This window comes from Mus caroli, chromosome 6, assembly GCF_900094665.2.
Source record: "Mus caroli chromosome 6, CAROLI_EIJ_v1.1, whole genome shotgun sequence".
Classification (NCBI taxonomy): Eukaryota; Metazoa; Chordata; class Mammalia; order Rodentia; family Muridae; genus Mus; species Mus caroli.
This window is the reverse complement of record NC_034575.1, coordinates 146217323-146237704: the sequence shown is the minus strand read 5'-3', so window position 1 is coordinate 146237704 and position 20382 is coordinate 146217323. Positions and strand designations below refer to the sequence as shown.

Genomic DNA, 20382 nt, shown 5'->3' with positions numbered 1-20382 from the left:
TCAGGGTTAGGGTTAGGGTTAAGGTTAGGGTTAGGGTTAAGGTTAGGGTTAGGGTTAAGGCTAGGGTTAGGGTTAAGGGTTAGAGTTAGAGTCAGGGCTAGTTGCGGTGGCAAATACCTTTAACCCAAGCACTTGGAAGGCAGAGGCAGGCAGATATCTTTGAGTTCAAGGCCAACCTGTTCTGCATAGTGAGTTCCAGGACAACCAAGGCTACATAATGAGACCCTGTTTCAAAAACAAAATTAAAGGAGTATACAACACTATCTTTACTGTTCTATTTATACGTTTTATGAATTTCTTATATTATCTTTTTTGTATCAACCTAACTGCTAACCAACATTATAATGGACAGCATAAGTTTCCATTATAATTAAAGCTATCATCTCAGTGCTAGAACATGCTCATATTTAAAATAACAATGAGCTTTTAATAACACCTGATATTCTGTTTGTTTGTTTGTTTGTTTGTTTGTTTGAGACAGAGTCCTATATCTCAGTCTCCTGGAACTCACTCTATAGCCCAGGATGGCATCAAATTCACAGTGATCCTCCTGTCTCAGCTTCTTAGCTAGAATTCTAATCTTGCACTCCCATGCTTGGCTTTGAAACTTTCTTAATTTTAGTGCAAAATTAAACTTTACTTTTGAGTGATTCTGATTCAAAATTCTTGAAAAGCTATCATTTAAAAATATTTAAGATGATTGCTTCTGATGAAGCCAAATTTTATATCTTCCTATTCATCTTTGCTATTGGCAATTCTTATAGAATATTGAAGTTTTAAAAAGTATATATATATATATATATATATATATATATATATCTTATGTTTAAAAGGTGACAGGAGCTTCATTTTAGAATCAATAATAAGATTTAATTTGAATGAACCTCGAGGTTATATTGGTATGAAATTGTCTCATTTCAGACACTGGTGACACTATGATTTTTGCTGTATCTAAAGGTGGCATCCTCTGCCAGCATTTCTTATATTAAACACAACTCTAAAATGTTATGAGACTTGAGAATTAAATTGAAAGTTTGAAAGATTAGTTCTTAAGCTTTTTGGGCAATTGATTTTTGCATGGAAGGAATGAGCAGCTAGTGAGTGCCTGTCCTCTCTTTGATTTTTATATTTTAAGTTCTAATGGTAACTGGAGATAGTTCTGCAATTCTGAACACCCCCCCCCCCAAAGGCTCATGCACTGAAGGCTGGTCCTTAATGCAAGCAGCATTCAGAGGAAGTGTAGTGGGGGAGATTACAAGGACTCTGGATTAATCTATTGATGGAGTCACAATTTGAATGGACTATTGGCGTGGTCTTTTTGGAGGAAGTAGGTCATGGGTTGTGTCTTGTGTCTTTCCCTGTGCCCTGTTGTTAAGGACTCGTTCTTTCCTGGATCCCATGAACTAAACAGTCCACCATTCTGCCTTCTCTGCCTCTATTATATCCTGCCTCCACTCAGGTCCACAGTAATGGAGGCAGCCTGAATTACTAGCTAAATCCTCTGAAACTTGAGTCAAATGACTGCTTCCTCCATTGAGCTATTTACTGCAGACATCTTGTCACAGGACAGCTCCAGTTTCCATTCAGAACACAGAAAACGTGTTAATGGGGAACCTGTGATTCTACAGCCTTAGAGCAATCAATACCCCTTTATCATCCCAGTCACCTGTGCTATGTGAGGTCCGTGTTTATAAACCTTCATCAGTTGGTCACAACTTGTGAAATCCTTTGTCAATCCCATCTTTTTATCTATCCACATGACACAGCTCATACTTATTGTAGAGGTTCACATCTGGCTAAGGGTACATAAGGTGCTTTTACAGATAGCTTAAACTCAATTTCCCCACACATAATATTCCAGAGGAAAAAAATATCTAGCACCTGATTGAACACATTCTCTTTGAGGATCAATTGACCCCCCTGAACCCACTGAACGGAAATCTGTCTGTCTCCGGTGAATCTGAACTTGATTGGCCTTGCCTTTCTGTTTAGAACAGGCCACAGGCATCACACTAATCTTTACACCAGTTTTAAGCAAATGTTCCTTCCCCCTCCTCTGTGGTCCTCCTCTGCCCACATTTCCATATGGTTATCTTTCCGGTAACTATGTTTTGCCTTGCTGCATTTCTAATCTCTCCTCATTAAAACATGGGATCTGGAAGAGAACATGCATTTTAACCTGCTGTTCAAGTACAAGAAGAAAGAGAAATCTTCCTTGCTGAAATGATCCTGAGCACCTGGAATCGTCCCTGAACAAACACTCTGTTCCCAACACAAATCTCTTTGCTTTTTGTTGCTGTAACATTAGCAGCTATTCAGCTATGTCTCCCTCGTAGCAAACCAGACCTGAAAAGAAGAATTCGTTGTATTTATATAGCTGCCCCTTGGTTTATGAGGTCTATATTAGTATGATCCCATCATAAATTGAAAACAGTGTGGTGAATGCATTTGTATAATATCCTCAACCTAGGAGACATCATGACTTAGGCTACCCTGAATATGTCAGAGGGCTTCCAGTTGGCCAGTGGCTGAGTGAAATCATTTTACATAAAGACTATTTTGTGACAGTGCCTGATGTCTCACTTAGCACATTGAAGGTAACATGCATTCTTGTGTGTGTATGCATGTGATAAAAACCAGAAACAGTAACACCCAAAACACCGTCTACAAAGTACACTGTCAAGTAGCAGTTGCTTCCCTAGATCACAACTGTGGTAGGCAGCTGTCATCCATACCACAGCCCGATGTGATGGTTTAAATGATAATAGCTCCCTAACCTCATATATTTGAATACTCTGTCCCCAGTTGGTGGAATATTTTGGGGAGAGTTAGGAGGTATAGTCTTATTGGAGAAGGTGTGTCACTGGAGGTAGGTTTCAAGCTTTAAAAAGCTATTGCCATACTTCCTACTTGTGGATCAAGATGTAAACTCTTTCAGCTACTGCTCCAGCATCATGTCTACCTGCCTGCTGTCGTGCTCTCTGCCATGATGGTCATGGATTCCAACCCTCTTTTATACGTTGACTTGATCACAACGTTTTGACACAGCAACTGAAAAGTAACTAAGACAGCTGGTATCACAGGATTGTTGCATTACATACCACACCGGCCCTAGAAAAGATCAAAATTTAAAGTATTTTATGACATCTTCACATGTGTTCTTGTTCATGGGTGAGTGGGTAAACATATGTGTAGGTGGGTGAGCATGTGTGTGTTTGCTCATTCACATGGAGCCAGAGTTCAATCTTGGGTTTTGGTCCATAGGCACCATTTATATTGTGTTTTGGAGACAGGGTCTCTCATTGGTCTCTTTTTGTGCTGTCTAATGTGATACTTGGCATTTTGTCTGGCATCTGACTGAAGGCATTTCCCCTGTCTAAGTTATTAATTCTGTCAAAAATAATGACCAATTTGGAGTAATTATTTAAGTAATCAAAAAAACCCTAAAGATGTCAGTATTTCTTGTCCTACTGAGCACTTACATCTATGTAGCATCTCTATCCATTTTTAATTCAATTGTTTGTCTCAATCATTTGTTGTGACTGAGCTGTGTGGATTTCTTATGTGCCATGGATAGTAACGCCCCTTCAGTAGTGTAGCCCAGTGTAATTTTTTTGGTAGCACAGGCTAAATTCTCATTTTCTTCGTTGTTTTCTTCTGTTCACGTCTGAACTGAATCTTCCACAGAAAATTGACTCTTCCTGTGTGGGAAGATGAATGAATGTATGATGGACAGATTGGTAGATGTTTGAAGGTGGCTCTGAGAAGATTCCTACCTCTGGTTATACAAGTGAACATGAATCTAATTACTGCTTCTGTGAAGGTCTTTGCAGATTGACTCAAAAGTCCAGAACCAATTGACCTTAAACTGTAAAGGTTACCTGGGCAAACCTGAGTCAATCTTGTGAAAGCTTCAATCGGGCAGAGGAAAAAGGAAGAGGAGTCTGAAGAATTTGACACATGAAAATGAGTCATGCTCCATTATTTGTTTGAAGACACAGGAGAAGGAATGTGAAGGGTCTACAACTCCCATCTAGCCATCTGTTGCCAACAAGGCCATGGGGACATTGTCCCTTTGTTTCCCACCTACCCCAAATAAGAATAAGCCTGACCAGAACATTGACGTTGTTCTTGTGAGACACTAACAAGAAAATCCATTTTACCCTCAGAACTCTGACCCACCTAACTGTCCCTTAACATATGAGGTACTAGTTACAGTGTGACATAACATAGCATTCTAGCCACATGCTCATATATCAGGTGCTTATACACATATATCTTCCCCTGTTTTCTTGTTATTTTAGAAAATGTCCACATCTTTTATGTTACTTCATAGTCTTCATACATACTACCTTAGGTGCTAGCTAGCAGTTCTTAAATGAATGGATTAGAGGTTATTTAATAAGTACCTCTTGTTGGCGATCTGGTTTTCTTTCTATTTTTTTAATACTTCATTTTTTTAAAATTTATGTGTGGATCTGTGTTAGTGCACACACATGTATATGGGTGCCTACAAAGACCAGAATATAGCATCAGATCTTTGGAGCTAAAGTTACAGACTGTCATGTGCTGAGTGATGTGGGTGTTAGGGAGTAAACTCTGGTTCTCTGGAAGAGCAGCAAGTACTCTTAACCACTGAGCAATCTTTCCAGATGTTTTTGTTTCTATTTTTGAGAAAAAGAATATCCTCATGTACCTGACTTACTAACGGGAGTAGTCAACTTAAGACAGATTCAGAAGGGTAGAAATCCTAGGTCATAAAGCACAAGGGCATGCAATCCATTCTGTGAATAACCAAGTCAGTGCAATCTTCTCTGAAGGCATCTAGGCATACACAGTTACTATGCCTGAAGATGGAGATCAGGTGGAGCAAAGGCATGAGTCTGTGGATGAAGAAAGCTGCAAACAAATGTAAAATATAGCAAAGTTGTTTTTATTTTTATTCCCTTTCTGTGTTTTCCTGACAGTGCTGTAGTCCCATGGGTGCTGGCTCACACCAGACTTTTTCTTTAGCTGTTATTTAATGATATGGGCATTTCTGCTTTGAAGTGATATTTCTCTGTTTGTCACAGTTTGGTGTTGATGACACCCTCTTAGCTGCTAAGGAAATCCAAGATTATAAAAGAGACATTTGCTGAGTCGGGAGATAGCAGAGTGCCAGATCCTCTTCTGTATTTGAAAGATGACTCAGTAGTGGAGATGAAGAGAGTCTCATGAAATGTCAGCTTTTGAATTAGTGGGTCTTAAATGACATGTATCTTTAAAGAGATAACTAGGACTAAATCTCCCTTGGTACTTTTTTGTATAAGTTTCTTTTCCCTATGTTGTGGGCAAATAGCTGACATGAAGCAAGGGCAGGGAACTGGCTTTATTTGGGCTCACAGTCTAGGGAAGGAACTATCTGTCATGGTGGGAATGGCATGACAGCAGATGTATAAGGTAACCTTTCACTTTGCACTCAGTCAAGAAACAAGAGAGAGAGGATGTGGAATGGACTATCAGATCTCAAGGGCCACTTCAGTGACCCACTCCCTACAGGCATGGATTTGATAACCCTCCCAAACCACACCTTCACCTGGGAGCCAAGTATTCAAACCTCTAAGGACGGTTCACACTTAAACCACCATGGTCTGTGCTTAGTTTCCCTTTGCTACCAGAGCAATAGCCACACAGGGATCACGTAGAATATCAAAGATTTATTTGTGTTACCTTTAGAGACCAACAATCAGAAATGAAGAACTGGCAGGGCCATACTCCCAGTTTGTCCAGCTTCTGGTGGCTCTGATGTTGCTGGCTTCTTGTGATGACATCATTATAATCCACCTTTATCTCTGCATAGTCTTCTCCTTTTTGCCTCTCTTTTTGTCTCTGTTTGATAAAGACATTGGATTCAGGGCTCAGCTTGGCATAACAGGATGATGTCATCATGAATTTTCTAACCAATTATACCTGCACAGCTCATTGTTCCATATTCAAAGAGTCCAGGGATGGATTTGTAGGTAGACATTGGCTTTGTAGATCTAAAACATCAGTTCACTGAAGTCTTTAATTTACTACAATTCTACTTACTATCTGATATTTGTTCACGAGAGATAATTTATGACTCATTATCAAAGACCCCAGGGTTGGATTTGTAGGTAGACATAGCTTTGTGGATCTAAAACATCAATCTACTAGAGTCTTTAATTTACTACAAATCTACTTTCTTATATTTGTTCATGAGAGATAATTTATGACTCATTATTAGCCAGATTGAAAATATTTTTAGAGAGTACCTAAATATATGATCATGATCGAAAGTGGCTTTCCTTTTTGGCTCCCCTGAGTCCAGCTCTCTCCCCCTTATCTGGACCCACAGGTGTGGAATGCTACTCGTATCCTTCCATGCAACAAACATATACTGGTGATTACCAATCACACACACACAGAGACATTGATAGTATAAGGCTTACCTGTTTCCATACATGAATCTACCAACATGGCTGCTCATGTGTACCTCCTCCTGCATGGCTAACTTAGGCCTCCCCACAGATACAGATTTGGGGGACATGCTGTTGGATCCAGCACACTGCTACCCAGAGATGAACAATACTTCCTCAGAACCATTCTCTACCCCACTTAAATAAGGTAATTTACATGGACTTGATCTTTTCCTTTGGAATCCATGAAGCCTGTGGAGATGTTCTCGAGGCTGTAAAGCTGAAAAAAGCCCCACACTCCAGGCTCTCCCGAAATCATGGGCAAATTGAGACCAGGACTTTGATTTCCCCAAAACCTAATGAGGCTATGGGTGAAAGATCAACTAGACCATATCTGCAGCCCTGAAGAATTCACATTTTCTGAGATGGCCTCTGCCTACCCTGCGTGAACTTAATAATGCTCCTAGCTTTATCTTACTCCTAGCTTATAAGGTGCCTGGTGGCTTCTGCCCAGGTGAGCCAGTACTCTGGACTATTCTTGTGACTAGCAGCGCCTTGGGTTAACTGTTTGACCATGGTTTCAGGTATCCAATGTGCTTAAGAAAACAGCTAATTTGCGGTCTCCCCAGATGTTTTCCACTATAAAAATGAGAGCCAAGGTCTCTTATCTTGCTACATCTTCCAGCGGAAACAAAAAATTGTCTTAGGCATTTTAATATCCACCACTGAAGCAGATAAATGTAGGAAGGAATGGTCGGTATTTCTACATGGTTGATCTTGACATAAGCATCCAGCAAATTTAGTGAGTCACAGTGGCTGGCATACAGATGAGCAGGTATTAGGTAGATAATGCCTTCTCCAATTTACTTTCCTTACCAATATAAGCCATAGTTTTAATTTTCTTCAATCTTTTGTATATATTTAATTTGTTGTTCTCTATTAATAAAACAATTTAAAAGGAGAGAAATTAGGCAGAAATAAAAATAAAATATTCTAAAGAGCTCAGACTTACTGGTCAGCTGTGTGATTTGCATGTTTTGTTTTTAGTTGGTGCTGGTGAAGAAGACTGGCAATAACTTGTGTGTTGAGAGATGCTCATGATAGCCAGGTGCATCTTTTAAGCCATTATCAGTGACTCAAGCTATGCCACAGAACCAACAGTCTGGACTTTGCAGGAATCATGGGATGCTGGCAGGACCCTTGGACCTCTGGCTGTGCTTTTTCTTAATCTCCAACCTCAGCCTTGTAATAATTGTCCAATTTTTTCAATTGTATCTCTAAAGAAAATTGACCAGGAAGCAAGTAGTGCGAGTGATTCTTTTGTTTTGGAAACAGGGTTTCTCTGTATAGCTTTGGCTGTCCTGACTCTGTAGACCAGGCTGGCCTCAAACTCAGAAATCCAGCTGTCTCTGCCTCCCAAGTGCTGGGATTAAAGGCGTGCGCTGCCACTGCCCAGCTGATTTTTTATTTTTATTTTTTTTAAGGAACAGGCTTTCTTTACATCACTTCTGTAAGATTTTATAAAGTCATAAGTCAAAAATCCAGAGACAGGGGTGCAGGGTAGATACCAACTTATACAGAGGACATGTGAACCTCCATTATTTAATGGTTAAAAGCCACTGGTTTCTGACAATTTAACTCCTACTGATAGCAGCTGGGGATAAAAAAAAAAAAAAAAAGGCTTAGTTGCCTAGGCTCTTTTCTCTGTGGCTAAGGCCCCCTCGCTGACCAGGTGACAGGCTCCAAGTTCATTAACTCTTCATGAGTCAGAGAGGACAAAAAAGAAAATAAAGAAAAAAGTCAGGTATGCGTGCATGCATGCATGCACACACATACACGCACACACACATACACACTGGCCAAGTCCCACCATCTGTTTCATCAATTCCACAAGTACCCATGTATATGTATGTACATACACACATACCTACATACATATGTATGGACAGACATATACATATATACACACATTTGTGGGATAGATGGAGCAGAGTCCCAAAAGCCACACTTTATTTCTTCTCTCTGGCAATTTATACCTTCTAGACAAAAGTTCTTTATAAAGTTACCTTACAGATAAAATGTTACACAAAGGGGGAGTTACAGAAGCAGTATTTTATTCTGTAAGTTCATTATAAGTTCAAAGCAACAGTTTCACATGGTCCTGCTTTATCATGGTGCACACCTGATGCATCATCCTTGGACCTGACCTAGAATGAACGTTCTTCCTTGATCACAAATTTGGCCCAAGCTGATTTCTCTTCTTAGTGTAATTTATGAAAGCTCATTGTCTTCCTTATTGTGCTGTCTTTACTTACTGAGGAGGGGGACCATTCTATTCTTGATTCTTCTTACATCTTTCTGGAAAAACAACTAAACCTTTAGTTTTTGAGCTTTCTTCCTAAAATTATTTGAATCAAATCAGGAATTCTAGAAAGTCATTAGTTCATCTAGAATTAATTCATGACAGTTCATCTTCATATTGATTTGTAGGAAATTTGCTCAGTAGGGTGGGCTGAGCCCAGGAGTCATTAGGCTATGTAACAGTGACAGGAAAGACATACTAGCAGTGAAAAGCAATCCTGGGACAAAGTCTTTGGGGCTGTCCCTCTCCAGAGTGTACACGTTGCAACCAGGCAAAACAGTGGGCCATCTCCAGAAAACTCATTTTCTTGCTATAGACCTTCCTAGCCGGCTTCTGTCAACAAACGGATTAAGAACAGGCTTGATGGCTCACTCCTGTAATTCCAGCACTTAGAAGCCTGAGGCAGAGGATTGCCATGAATTTGAGGCCACTGGACTGCATAGTGAGGTGCAGACTAGCCTGAGCTACAGGGTGAGACCCCATTAAAAACAAAACAAAACAAAACAAACCCAAAACCAACCAAACCAAAATCCAACCAACCAACCAACCAACCAACCAACCAACCAACCAACCAAGAAACAAAAAACTACAAAGACAAGAAAAAGGATGAACCCTTCAAGTTTCTTCACACACAAGACCAAGCAAAAGAGCCTTTTAAATAAAAATTTTGCAATATGAATATTTAATAGAATCAAAACAAGTTCACAAATGAAAATTAGTACTTTATTAGTGTGTGTGTGTGTATGCATATGGTAAAAATCTAAGCCTGTTGCTGTGCTTGTGGAATAAATCTTCTGGTAATTGCCATTATTTGCTTTTATAAATGAGCTCTTTTTAAAAACCTTTAATTTGGAATTTTCAGCGTTCCACAGTGTTTTGCCCTCAAAACAGCTGCTCTTGTTCTCTCCCTCCTCCCTGCTCTACCTCAACAGCCCCAGAGGTGACAGACACTGCCAAACCCATACACAGAGATGTGGCTGGAATAGACCCCTCACCCCAGTTCTTGTATGTTTCCTTTTCACTGGCTTTACCAAGCACGGGACTGTGTCTTCTTTTCAATGGAACCACATCCCTAACAGTCTATTTTACACTGGCCTGGCTTTTCTGTGTAAGACATTCACTGTCTGTACCAATTATTTCAAGCCCTCATTTGTTGTGTTTAATCTAACAAGACTGAGGTTCCTTGAGGAGCTTGTATAATAGAGTCATTATGTTCTATGTTTGCAACATGTATTTCAACATGTCAAGGTCTGAATTCAACAGATACAGCACTGAAGTAGAGTTCACATCTTATCGCAAACTTCACAGCCACATGGAAAAGTAATGAACACACTGTACCCCTCTCCTCTCTTGCTCCTGATGAAGTAGTTCTTAAAGTTACTGAAGTTGCAGGAACACACACTTATACTACAGGAAAAGTAAGATTAAAAATATTACAAATGTAAGTTCTGAAGTGGGAATGGTATCACATGCTTATAACCCCAGCTCTTGGGGGACTTGGCAGGAGAATGACAAAGTGAGGCTAACCTTTCCAAATAACAAAACATCTCAAAGAAAACCAAGTACAGAGTTATTTTTAAATATTGCTAATATTATTAGTAATGATGTTAAGCAAGGAAGACGTTTGAGAAGACAATCTGTAAGTTGAACACTCAACACTAAATCTGTGACAGTTTAGAAATAGAAATTATGTAACTATTGTCTACTTCAAATATTTTTATGATAGGATATCTTAATTAATATGACTTAGCTGACAGAATGTACACATTTGCATATAGAATATCTTAATTAATATGACTTAGTTGACAGAATGTACACACCTTCATATAGAATATTTTAATTAACATGACTTAACTCACAGGATGTATATATCTACTTATATGGTAACTTGTGATGCTTGAACATATGCATTTATATGGAAAGAGTAAAGTAATTTACCTTCTATGCAGTGATAGATTTGATTCTTACTTAGTTGTTCTGAGACACATTATTATGGACTGTAGTCATTCTCAAATACAAACGACAGGCCTTATTCATCCTGTTTAACTGAAAATTGAATCCTTGACTAACTACTCCTGGGTCCCCCTTTCCATCACAGCCTTTAGTAGCCTTCAGGCCACCCTGGGTGCGTGTGTGACATTTCTCTTTGGTTCCACGTGTAAGAGCCTGGAACGCTAGCTGTGGTGGTTTAAATGAGAAAGGCCACCCATGTGCTTGTGTATTTGAACAGTTGGTGGCGCTGTGTGGGTGAGGTAATGGAACCTTTAAGTAGTAGAGTCTTGCTGGAGAAGTATGTCACTGGGGTAGGCTTTGAGGTTTTATAGCTTGGCCCCATTCCTCCTCCTCCTCAATGCCTCAGCAAGCCTACTCTCCTACCATTAGTCTTTCTATGGTTGCTGTCATGCCCTTTCTGCCATGATGGTCTCTTGTCATTTTGGAACTATAAGACAAGATAAGTCATTTTGTCCTTCTGTTGCTGTTGTCAGGGTACCAGGACAACAGTAAACCACCTAACACACTTATCTCTGTGCCTCTCTGAGACACTATCCAGCTTATTTTACTTTGCTTAATGTTTTACTGGTTCATCCATATTACTGTAAATGAAAAGGTCTCCATTTTTAAGTAGTATTCCACAGTGTACATACAGACCAGGTTCCAAAGCCTCTACCTTTCTAAGTGACATTGTGCAGTAAACAACATAATTTTCTTTGTAAATATATGCATGTGTACATAAACATATACCACCAAATGTATTAATGTATTGCTTTGAAAAGATGCTATTAATCATCAATGTAAAGAAAACAGGTACAGTGTAACCTCGAGTTTTAGAGGAAAAAACAGCACATATTTCAAGCATTTAAATTCTGTGATGGTTAATTTAGATTGCCAACCTGACTAGATTTAGGAATGTTCAGGGCATACTGAGGCACATCTTTGGTTATCTGTGAGGGTGTTTCTAGAGAAGGTAAAACAGGGAAGACTCACTCAGTTTGGGAGACACCATCTCATTATCTGGAATCCTAGATTGAATAAAAAAAAAGGGGGGGGGAGAGCCACCTGAACACCAGCATCGATTTCTCTGCTTCCTGATTCATTTGAATGTAGGCATGTAGTTATCACTCACTCAAGCCCCAGCTCAGTAGCCAAGCCCTGCCTGCTACTGTCATTCCCCTCAAACCCTAAGTCAGAATAAGCCCTCTGTCCTTAAACTGATTTTGACACAGCAACGAGAAAAAGAAGTAATAGGAACAACTTTCACACGGGAAGAGAAACTGGTGGTGTGTTTGCTCTATACACTTGTCTAAATAAAAATGCTCTACGGTTTATAGGCAGTTGGTAGTGGGTGAGAGAGAGAGCATTTTCTTCATTGTTAGCAACTGGTAAGGTGTCTTTCCTCCTACAAACAGCCCTTCTCCCTTGCTCCTGTAGTCAACCCTCAGGAAACTCACTGGGTCATGAAAATTCAGGCACGCACACGTGCACACACACGCACACACACAGAGGACATGAAAATAGAAGAGGACCTGACTAGTAAGGGAGACAAGCAAGTACCCACTACAGGGCTGAGCATGGTCATACACATTATATACATGTGTGGAAATGTCTCAGTGAAAGCCATTTTTATGTATAATTAATATATGCTAATAAAAACACTGAAAATATTCTAGTAATTAAAACTCTTGCCAGTGAAGTCAGCTTCCTTAGGGCATGAAGAGCCTTGATTGCTCACAGATTTACATAAACGGACCGAGTAACAGGGTCAGTAGTACTGTCAAAGCCTGTCTACATTGAGAACTGAGCGGGGGTGAGGGGGAGGCAGTTGTGTGAAGGCTCTATAGTAATAAGAAATTTTTATTACAAACCCCATTTATGCTGAAAACCACAGTTTTCTTATAGGTCAACACCAGTGGGGAATGGCGTGCAGTAATAGAAAACGCCTGGATTCCCTGCAGGCATCTTCAGCCTCTTTTTCATTCGGGAGGTTGCTTCTGCTGGGAAATTACACCTTTTTCTTCCCTCCACTTTGGATCAGCTGTGAATAAGATTTCAGAAAATAACAGGAAGGGGTCATCTGTGGGCTGGTCCTGGGTGGTTCCCAGGGAATGAGCGTGGCTTATTCCATTGAAAGCCTTATGTGTGAGGAAAGCTCTTTCCCTGCTGGGTAGTTTTGTGACATGAAGATAAATATGGTTTACATATTTATCTATATGAGCAGCCTATAGAGCAGTTGTAGAGGTTTAAGCTGAGATAAAGCACTGCTCTGAGCTGGGGTAGACTCCAGCGCATAATGGGTAGAGAGTACAACAATTGTTATATGGCTGGATCTTTCTTGGTTACTCTCCTTGTGTCTTTCTTCTTCTCAGGACTTGAATACCTGCAGGCTATTTGTCTTTTGAGATATTCGATGATAAAAAATGAGATATGTAACCTGTGAATCGACACCATCTACTCTGTTTACCAGGTGTGGTGAGGTGTGGATCTCCTCTGGCTTGGGTTTTAATGTCTTGTAAATCGGGTTCTCTGATTTTACTGATCATAAAGAGAGCCATATTTACTTATGGGAAATGGCATCTATTTACAGCTTTTTCTGTGAACTAAGATTCTGTCAGAATATGAATGGTTCTCACCCGAGACGGTATCACACAGGGAACACTTGTGCCACTCGGCCTGGTAAGCAGTGTAGACCATGCCTAGTTCACTGTTTACGGATCTAGTTTTTTTTTTTTTTTTTTTTTTAAATCTCTAGAGACTCCAGTGAGAGATGACAGGCTTTCAGAAAGCTGTTACAGATTTAGCACGCACAGCTGCGCTAGTTTGCACCTGTGAAATCACCATGGTAATTCCACAGCCCTGTGCATTATATCCAGAACCTAAAAAGGACGTGTGCTAGGTCAGTGGATGGCCAGGCAGGACACAAGGCCACACCTTGTTCCTGTATCAGCATTCTGTCTGGGCCTCCCAAACTGTGGGATGTTGTGTCCACATTCAGGAGGGTCTCCCTCTTTAGTTAATTCTCTCTCAAAACACCATCACAAATAACAGAAATGTACTTTGACGATTGGAGAATCAAGTTGAATCATGGCTGTGTAAATTTTTACATAGTACACGTTAAATGAAACTGCAAACATTTCTAATGAAAAGAACAGAAACAGTCTCATACTTACTGTCCTGTAAGTTAGGCAGCAGCACTGTCCTCCCTGATATCTTGACACAAGGGTAAAGATGACAGAGGAGCAGTCCCAGATGTGTGATCATCTCTCTCCCGGCTCACAGCTGGGAGAGAGATGAGGCCAAAGCATTTCCTCCTCCACATAGTTTTAAGGAGCACTATGTTACATTTGCCTGACTTGAAGAAATCAGGCTCTGGCCATTGTCTATCCTCTGGGGTACATTATTTATTACAGAGGCTGCCTATCTGACAATTCAGAGACAGGCACCTGAAGTTTATAAATGCTTGCTATAAAGCAAACACTTTATTAATGTTATTTTGTATCTGCTTAGGTTCTGACAGCTGTCATGTAAGCTGAGCCACTCATGGAGACTCTGAATATTAAGGAATTTGTATAAGCTCATACAAGTGGCTACTCTGGAGAATTCCAGAAGTTTCCTTTTCAGGCCATCTCAGAACATACAGGATACAGTGAGCCAGGCTTGCAGGGTTCAGATGACTGTCCTGGAATACCCGAGGCACTGCTTCAAAGTTACTGTTCCAATTGCTGACCTTGACCTCGGGGACAGAGGAAGGGGGCTGGGGACTGACAGCAGTTCATAATCTATGAAATCCCCAGTGTGCAGGGGTGGTACAGGGGCTGAACTGTGGCCAAGACATCAAGGGGCCCAGAGAATCTGAGATTAGGAAGGAGAACTTTCTATGCATCTCCCACAATTCTTGGTGTGTGACCCCTTAGTAGCTAGGGTCCAAATGCTTTCTCCTAGTTTTTTTTTTTTTTCCATTTCTACTTGCTGTTTATTATTATTTTTTAATGGTCTATTTTAAGGGTTTCAATCCGATGTTCTTGAGCTGTGCTGTTCTTCATAATATTTCGGGAAATTTAGAAAATTTCAACCTTGTTCTGCATACTTTTCTAGTCACCCGCTTTCAGTTTGAAGATACAGTCCTTCATGGCTGGGGAGTTGGGGTTGCCCGGGTTGGGGGCGGGAGGAACAGGGGGTAGATGCAGTGGGGGGAAATGGCGGTGGGAGTGGAAGGTTCCTAGTCACAAGGCATCTACAAGCAGGAAGCAAAGAGAGGTGAATGCTGGTGTTCAGCTCATTCCCTGCGCCCCAACCCCTTTTATTCAGTCTGGGACCCCACGGGATGGTGCCACTCACATTTGGGTCGTCTCTTAGCCTAGGTGTGGCTCCTATGTGATTCCGAGCCCACTCATACCGACTATGCAGGTGAATCCACAATAAAGATCTTATTCAGGAACTTGTGGAAATGGAGGGAGCTGGGAGAAATATGGAGCTGTTGATATCATGCACACAGTGGGTCAGATTATTTTCCTTTTAAAAATGGAAATGTGAAAAACATCGTTTGGAAGAGCGAATAAGCAGAAATGATCAAGTGTGCCTCTGCATTGCTGGAGTGCTTGTTCCCTCAGTGGGTGAGAAGGGAGTGCTGCCTTCCTTTCAGGTTATTTAAGAATGCAGGACCAGAGCTTGCATGGCTGAAATTATTTCCCTTCCCAATGCCACTCATAAGCCTTCCCTACACTTCATAACATAGCAACATGCAGACCCTGAGCTGGGACAGGAGCCTCCCTCACAAAGATCACCAGAGAGAGTCAGCAATGCCTGTGAGAGAGAACACAGTGCTCTCTAGGGCTCCTCCTCCTCCTCCCATGATCCCAGCAGTGCATGAGAGTGAAGAGGAATGTGGTAATTACATTTTCCTAAAATGATGTGACTTATACTTTCAAACTATTGCACGTAAAAGCAGATACGATAAGAACCTGCTGAGCCAAACCCACATTTGCACCCATTAAGTGCTTGATCTCAGGTACTTTCAATCCACTTTGGGTTTATATTTTTAATATACACCTCTAATACAAACCTTTAATGTAATATTTAATATAATATTCATTATTAATATTAATCATGATATAGTATTAATGTCGATAGTATTAATAATTATTATTTAACATAATAAGAGCCTTTAATATAAACCTTTTAATACAAAACTTTCTACAAACAAGAAGCCAGGACCAAGTTATAGGTGCATGTATATGGTCATGAAGCTCCTCTGTCTAGGACCATGGGTGATTCTTTCATCCACACATTCAGACACTATCTATCTTTTGCCCTTTCATCTGTGCTCATTCTTAGTAGCAGATGTATTTGTTATTTACACAGGGGGTCACCTCTTCTACCATGTGACTGCCTCTGTCAGCTACAAAGTGTATAAGCACAGAGCACATACAGTTCCTCAGTGGGTTGGGTTGTGTGTAGAGAATTATGGCACTGCAGAACGGTTCTAACACACCTCTCTGTCCCTGGGCTCTGATTTCAACACCTCATGTTCACACTCAACTTGAAATCTCATGTTCAGCAATGCCTGGGGTTGAAATGGATTATGAGCACTGAATACAAGTCTGGGATTATTCTCACAGCATGGTAACACAGGCTTCAACTTTCCAGGTGCCTTGTCAAGCTATCATTTAATGTTACTTAGTGACCTTGTGATTTTATCCCATCAGAGAGAACCATTAAATTAAAAAAATATATAGACTTTCAATTAGACTCCATATATGCTTGTATACCTTAACAACTGGACAGGTAATATGACTATAATATAATTATTATATGTAATAATATAATGTATATGTAATATAACAATTGTAATATAATTATTAACATTATATATAATTATATAATATATAATTATTATATATATAATGCTGAAATTTTTAATTTGTTTACTAATTTTATACACACACATATATATATATATATATATATATATATATATATATATATATATATTGCTACTCTAGTGTCATGAATTAATTACCCCTAGTCACATTTAAAATCTTATTAAGGTATAGAATGGTGAGATAAATTCATTGTAAAATATTTTATAACATTTTCTCACCTGTCCAGTGACTGAAAGTCAAATAGTGTGACTGAAAGCAACTTATGGGGGAAGAGTTTATTTTGGCTTATGTTTCTAGAGGACTAAATGTTTGTAATGGTAGGAAAGGGATAGTGACAGAAGGCCAGAGTGAGAAGTGGGGCATGGCTATAAACCACTAAAACCTACTCCCCAGGGCTGTACTTCCTCCAAAAAGGTAGGATCTTCTCAGGGCCCCATAACCTCCTCAAACAGCAGCACCAAGTAAGGACCGCGTGCCAAGTACATGAGCTTATAGGGGGATTTCTTACTCAAATAACTACAAATGCCAAACTGTATAGCATCTTAGTTACGTAGTCACTAGTGCTGTGGCCAAACACCATGACCAAAAGCAACCTGGGGCAGGGGAAGGGATTATTTCACTCTCTTTATCAATGAACGAAGTTAGGGCAGGAAGTCAAGCAGAAATCTGGAGGCAGGAGCTGATGCAGAGGCCATGGAGGGTGCTGCTGACTGGCTTGCTCACATGGCTTGTTCAGCCTTTTTACAGAGCCCAGAGCCACCTGCCCAGGGATGGCACCACCACAATGAATGGGCGGGGCCCTCCGACACCAATCACTAATTAAAAAGATGCCCTACAGGTTTGGCTACAGTCCAACTTTATGGAGGCATTTTCTCAGCGGGGGTTCTCTCCTGTCAGATGACTCTAGGCTGTGTCAAACAGGCATAAAATTAGACTGCACCTACGGGAAGATACTGAGGGGAATGCACCATTGTTTAGGTATAACTACGTGTGTGACAATGAACAAAACCACTAGACATAAAGCCTCATCACTGAAGAAGAATGTGCAAAGTTATTAAGATTTGGTCTTCGCCTCTGTTCTCTCCCTAGAGTGTTGCAGGTGAGTTAGGAAGGGCTCACAAGTTCAACTTCCAGGGATCACTTCTGAGTATTCTTATAGTCTCACCAATCCAGGGCAAGAGGATACAGCTGACTTGTCATTTCTAGATAGTTAGAAAGACTTCAGATGTGCCTATTAACTTCCTTTAGTAGCTGTCAATAGCAGATCAAGGTGGCACATTGCTGTACAAGCCTTTAGCCCTGCCTCAGAGTGTGCTTCAAGCTTTTATTTCTCCTCAGATTCCTCACATGAGTTTTGAAAACATTATTTTCTTCATCTTATTTCATTGTTTGATTTGAGACTCAGTATTGTCACTCATAATAGTGATCCTGAGCTTTAGAGACAGAAATCTGATATAGATTCTGAACATTTGTACTTTACAGGTAAAACAAAGACAATCCAACAGGCCAAAGCCAGAATGAACTTGAGTCTGTGTTGACACGTTGTGGTAGGCTTGCCACACTATAGTGAATATCTGAGATAAACAGATATAAAAAGAGGAAAGTCTTATTTAGCTCACAGTTTTGGAGATTTCCATCTTGTTGCTTTCTCCCATTGCCTTGGCTTTCATGGGAGCATGTGGAAGAGAGGGTCTGTTTACCTCATGGACATAAGAAAGAAACAAAAGAGACAAGAAGGAGTAGGGTCCCAATATCTACTTCAAGGATGTATCTCTAATGACATAATTTCATTTCCTTGGGCCTTGCCTCCTAAAAAGTCCCACCAACTTCCACTGGCACCAGACTGAACCAGACTTTTCAGTCCGTGGGTCTTTAAGGAAGATTTAAAGTTCAAACCATGATACACAAAATTAGAAAACCACAACTTAGACTTAAGTTGCTTTTTAAATTGCTATTTAAAAGTCAATCATAGTCTAAATTGTTTCTAAAGCCCTACATGGTTGGGACTCTAAAATCATACATGTACAATCACATCTCATTGTATATGTAGGCATTACAGTGTAATATTGATAATGGAAATTAAAATTTGAACAGGCCTTGAAGATGCTGCAGTTACAAATATAGATGGTGAGTATCTATTCCTATCCCCAAATTCACCCTCTGGTCCAGTATTGGACACATAGCCTAGGAGTTTGGATGTTATTTGCTGATTTCTGAGTCTTCAATGCTGTTTTCTGTTTTTTCTGCTTCTTGGTAGTACAGGGCACAGCTAAGAATGTGAGGATGCTATCCCTGAAAGATATAGTTGTAATTACCATTTTATTATAATGATTACTACCAGCATAACTCTTTCAAATGATGAAAACATTTGAGGTTGATGAACAGTGAAGTGTGTGGAACTGGAAGATCACTCTCCCCTCCATTTCAGGAGTGGGGAGCATGAGAGGTTCCAAACTTCAGCCAGACTTGTTGAAAAGCGATGAATGATACAATTGCCAGACACTAAAACATTTTAAGGTTAATAATTATTTCATTGAAAATTAAAAGTGAAGAGTTGCCATGAGCCCTTTATAACGGTGCTACAAAAGTAAAATTGGGAGTGGGGAGTTGTTACTGATTCAGTTTCGTGAGAGAGAGAATGCTGTTGCATAGCCCAGGCTGACCTCAAGTTTGTGGTATTCCCCCTGCCTCTCCCTTCGAAGTACTGGAATTACAAGCATGAGACACTCCACCCTGCCCAAATTGTGTTCTTCTGTGCTGCTTGGTTGGTTGATTTTTGAGAATGAGTGTCATGTCACCCAGGCTTCCTTCAAACTTGTTGGGTAGTAGAGGGCAGTCCACCACCTCATAAATGAGATTACAGGCTGTGCTGCCACATTTAGCTCTAAATTTCTTCATTTTAAGCAGAGAATTAACATATCTTATGCAGTAGATTAGGCTCCAGATACCATTTGCAAAAGGAACTGGTCCTTGTATGCAGAGACTTGGATAATGGATTTGAAATGATCCTCCCTGTAGGCATGCTGGTCTTGACTGTTCTCTACTTCCACTATTAAACAATTTGCTATGTGTCTTGTACTTATTGGCCCTTAATAAATTCTAATTAAATGGATCATGATGCCAAAGCAGAGAATAAAAATCTGTGCAAAAATCATCTCTCCGCCTTTGTATGAGAAGTGCTATTTGAGCAAGTAATGGTTTCACGATGAAGTCGGTGACATCCTACCAAGTCAGTCTGGTTTGCTGTATTTTGACATTAGAAAATTCTCTGATTCAGCTTGGCAGTGTTTCTCCATTTTCAATGTTCCAATGACTGACAGTTTCTATTTATAACTGGTTTTATCTCCCCACAAAAGCAATAAAATGTTCTCAGAGAGAAGGTTATCAAAGGTGTACAACTGTGCATACAGCACTTTCATCTGCCTGTCAGCATCACTAACAATGTCTCTGACTCCTATTATCAATTAGAAAAGGCATGAATGAAATGTCTAATTCAAAATCAGGATCCTGTGAGGAACTAAAGAAAGACATCTAAGTTATCCAAATTCTAAAAAGAAGTGGATCTAAAAGGATGGAGCCCATCCATCCATCCATCCATCCAATTTTACAAAAGGTATGTGTAGTCTGACTCTTCTCTTCTCTTCTCTTCCCTTCCCTTCCCTTCTCCTTCTCCTTCTCCTTCTCCTTCTCCTTCTCCTTCTCCTTCTCCTTCTCCTTCTCCTTC

General features: G+C 40.1%; 1 protein-coding gene across 3 annotated transcripts in view; it reads left to right on the top strand.

The window, feature by feature from the left end:
* Tmtc1 (transmembrane O-mannosyltransferase targeting cadherins 1) overlaps positions 1-20382 on the top strand; it is a 319404-nt gene that overhangs the window by 29678 nt on the left and 269344 nt on the right. The window contains exon 1 of one of the 3 annotated variants that reach the window (XM_029478418.1): positions 20187-20271. The exons of the other annotated variants lie outside the window; for them this stretch is intronic. Coding sequence (XP_029334278.1) covers positions 20230-20271 — 42 coding nt within the window. The 5' untranslated portion in view covers positions 20187-20229. Of the gene's footprint in view, positions 1-20186; positions 20272-20382 lie in introns of those variants that run through there. 3 annotated transcript variants of the gene reach the window in all.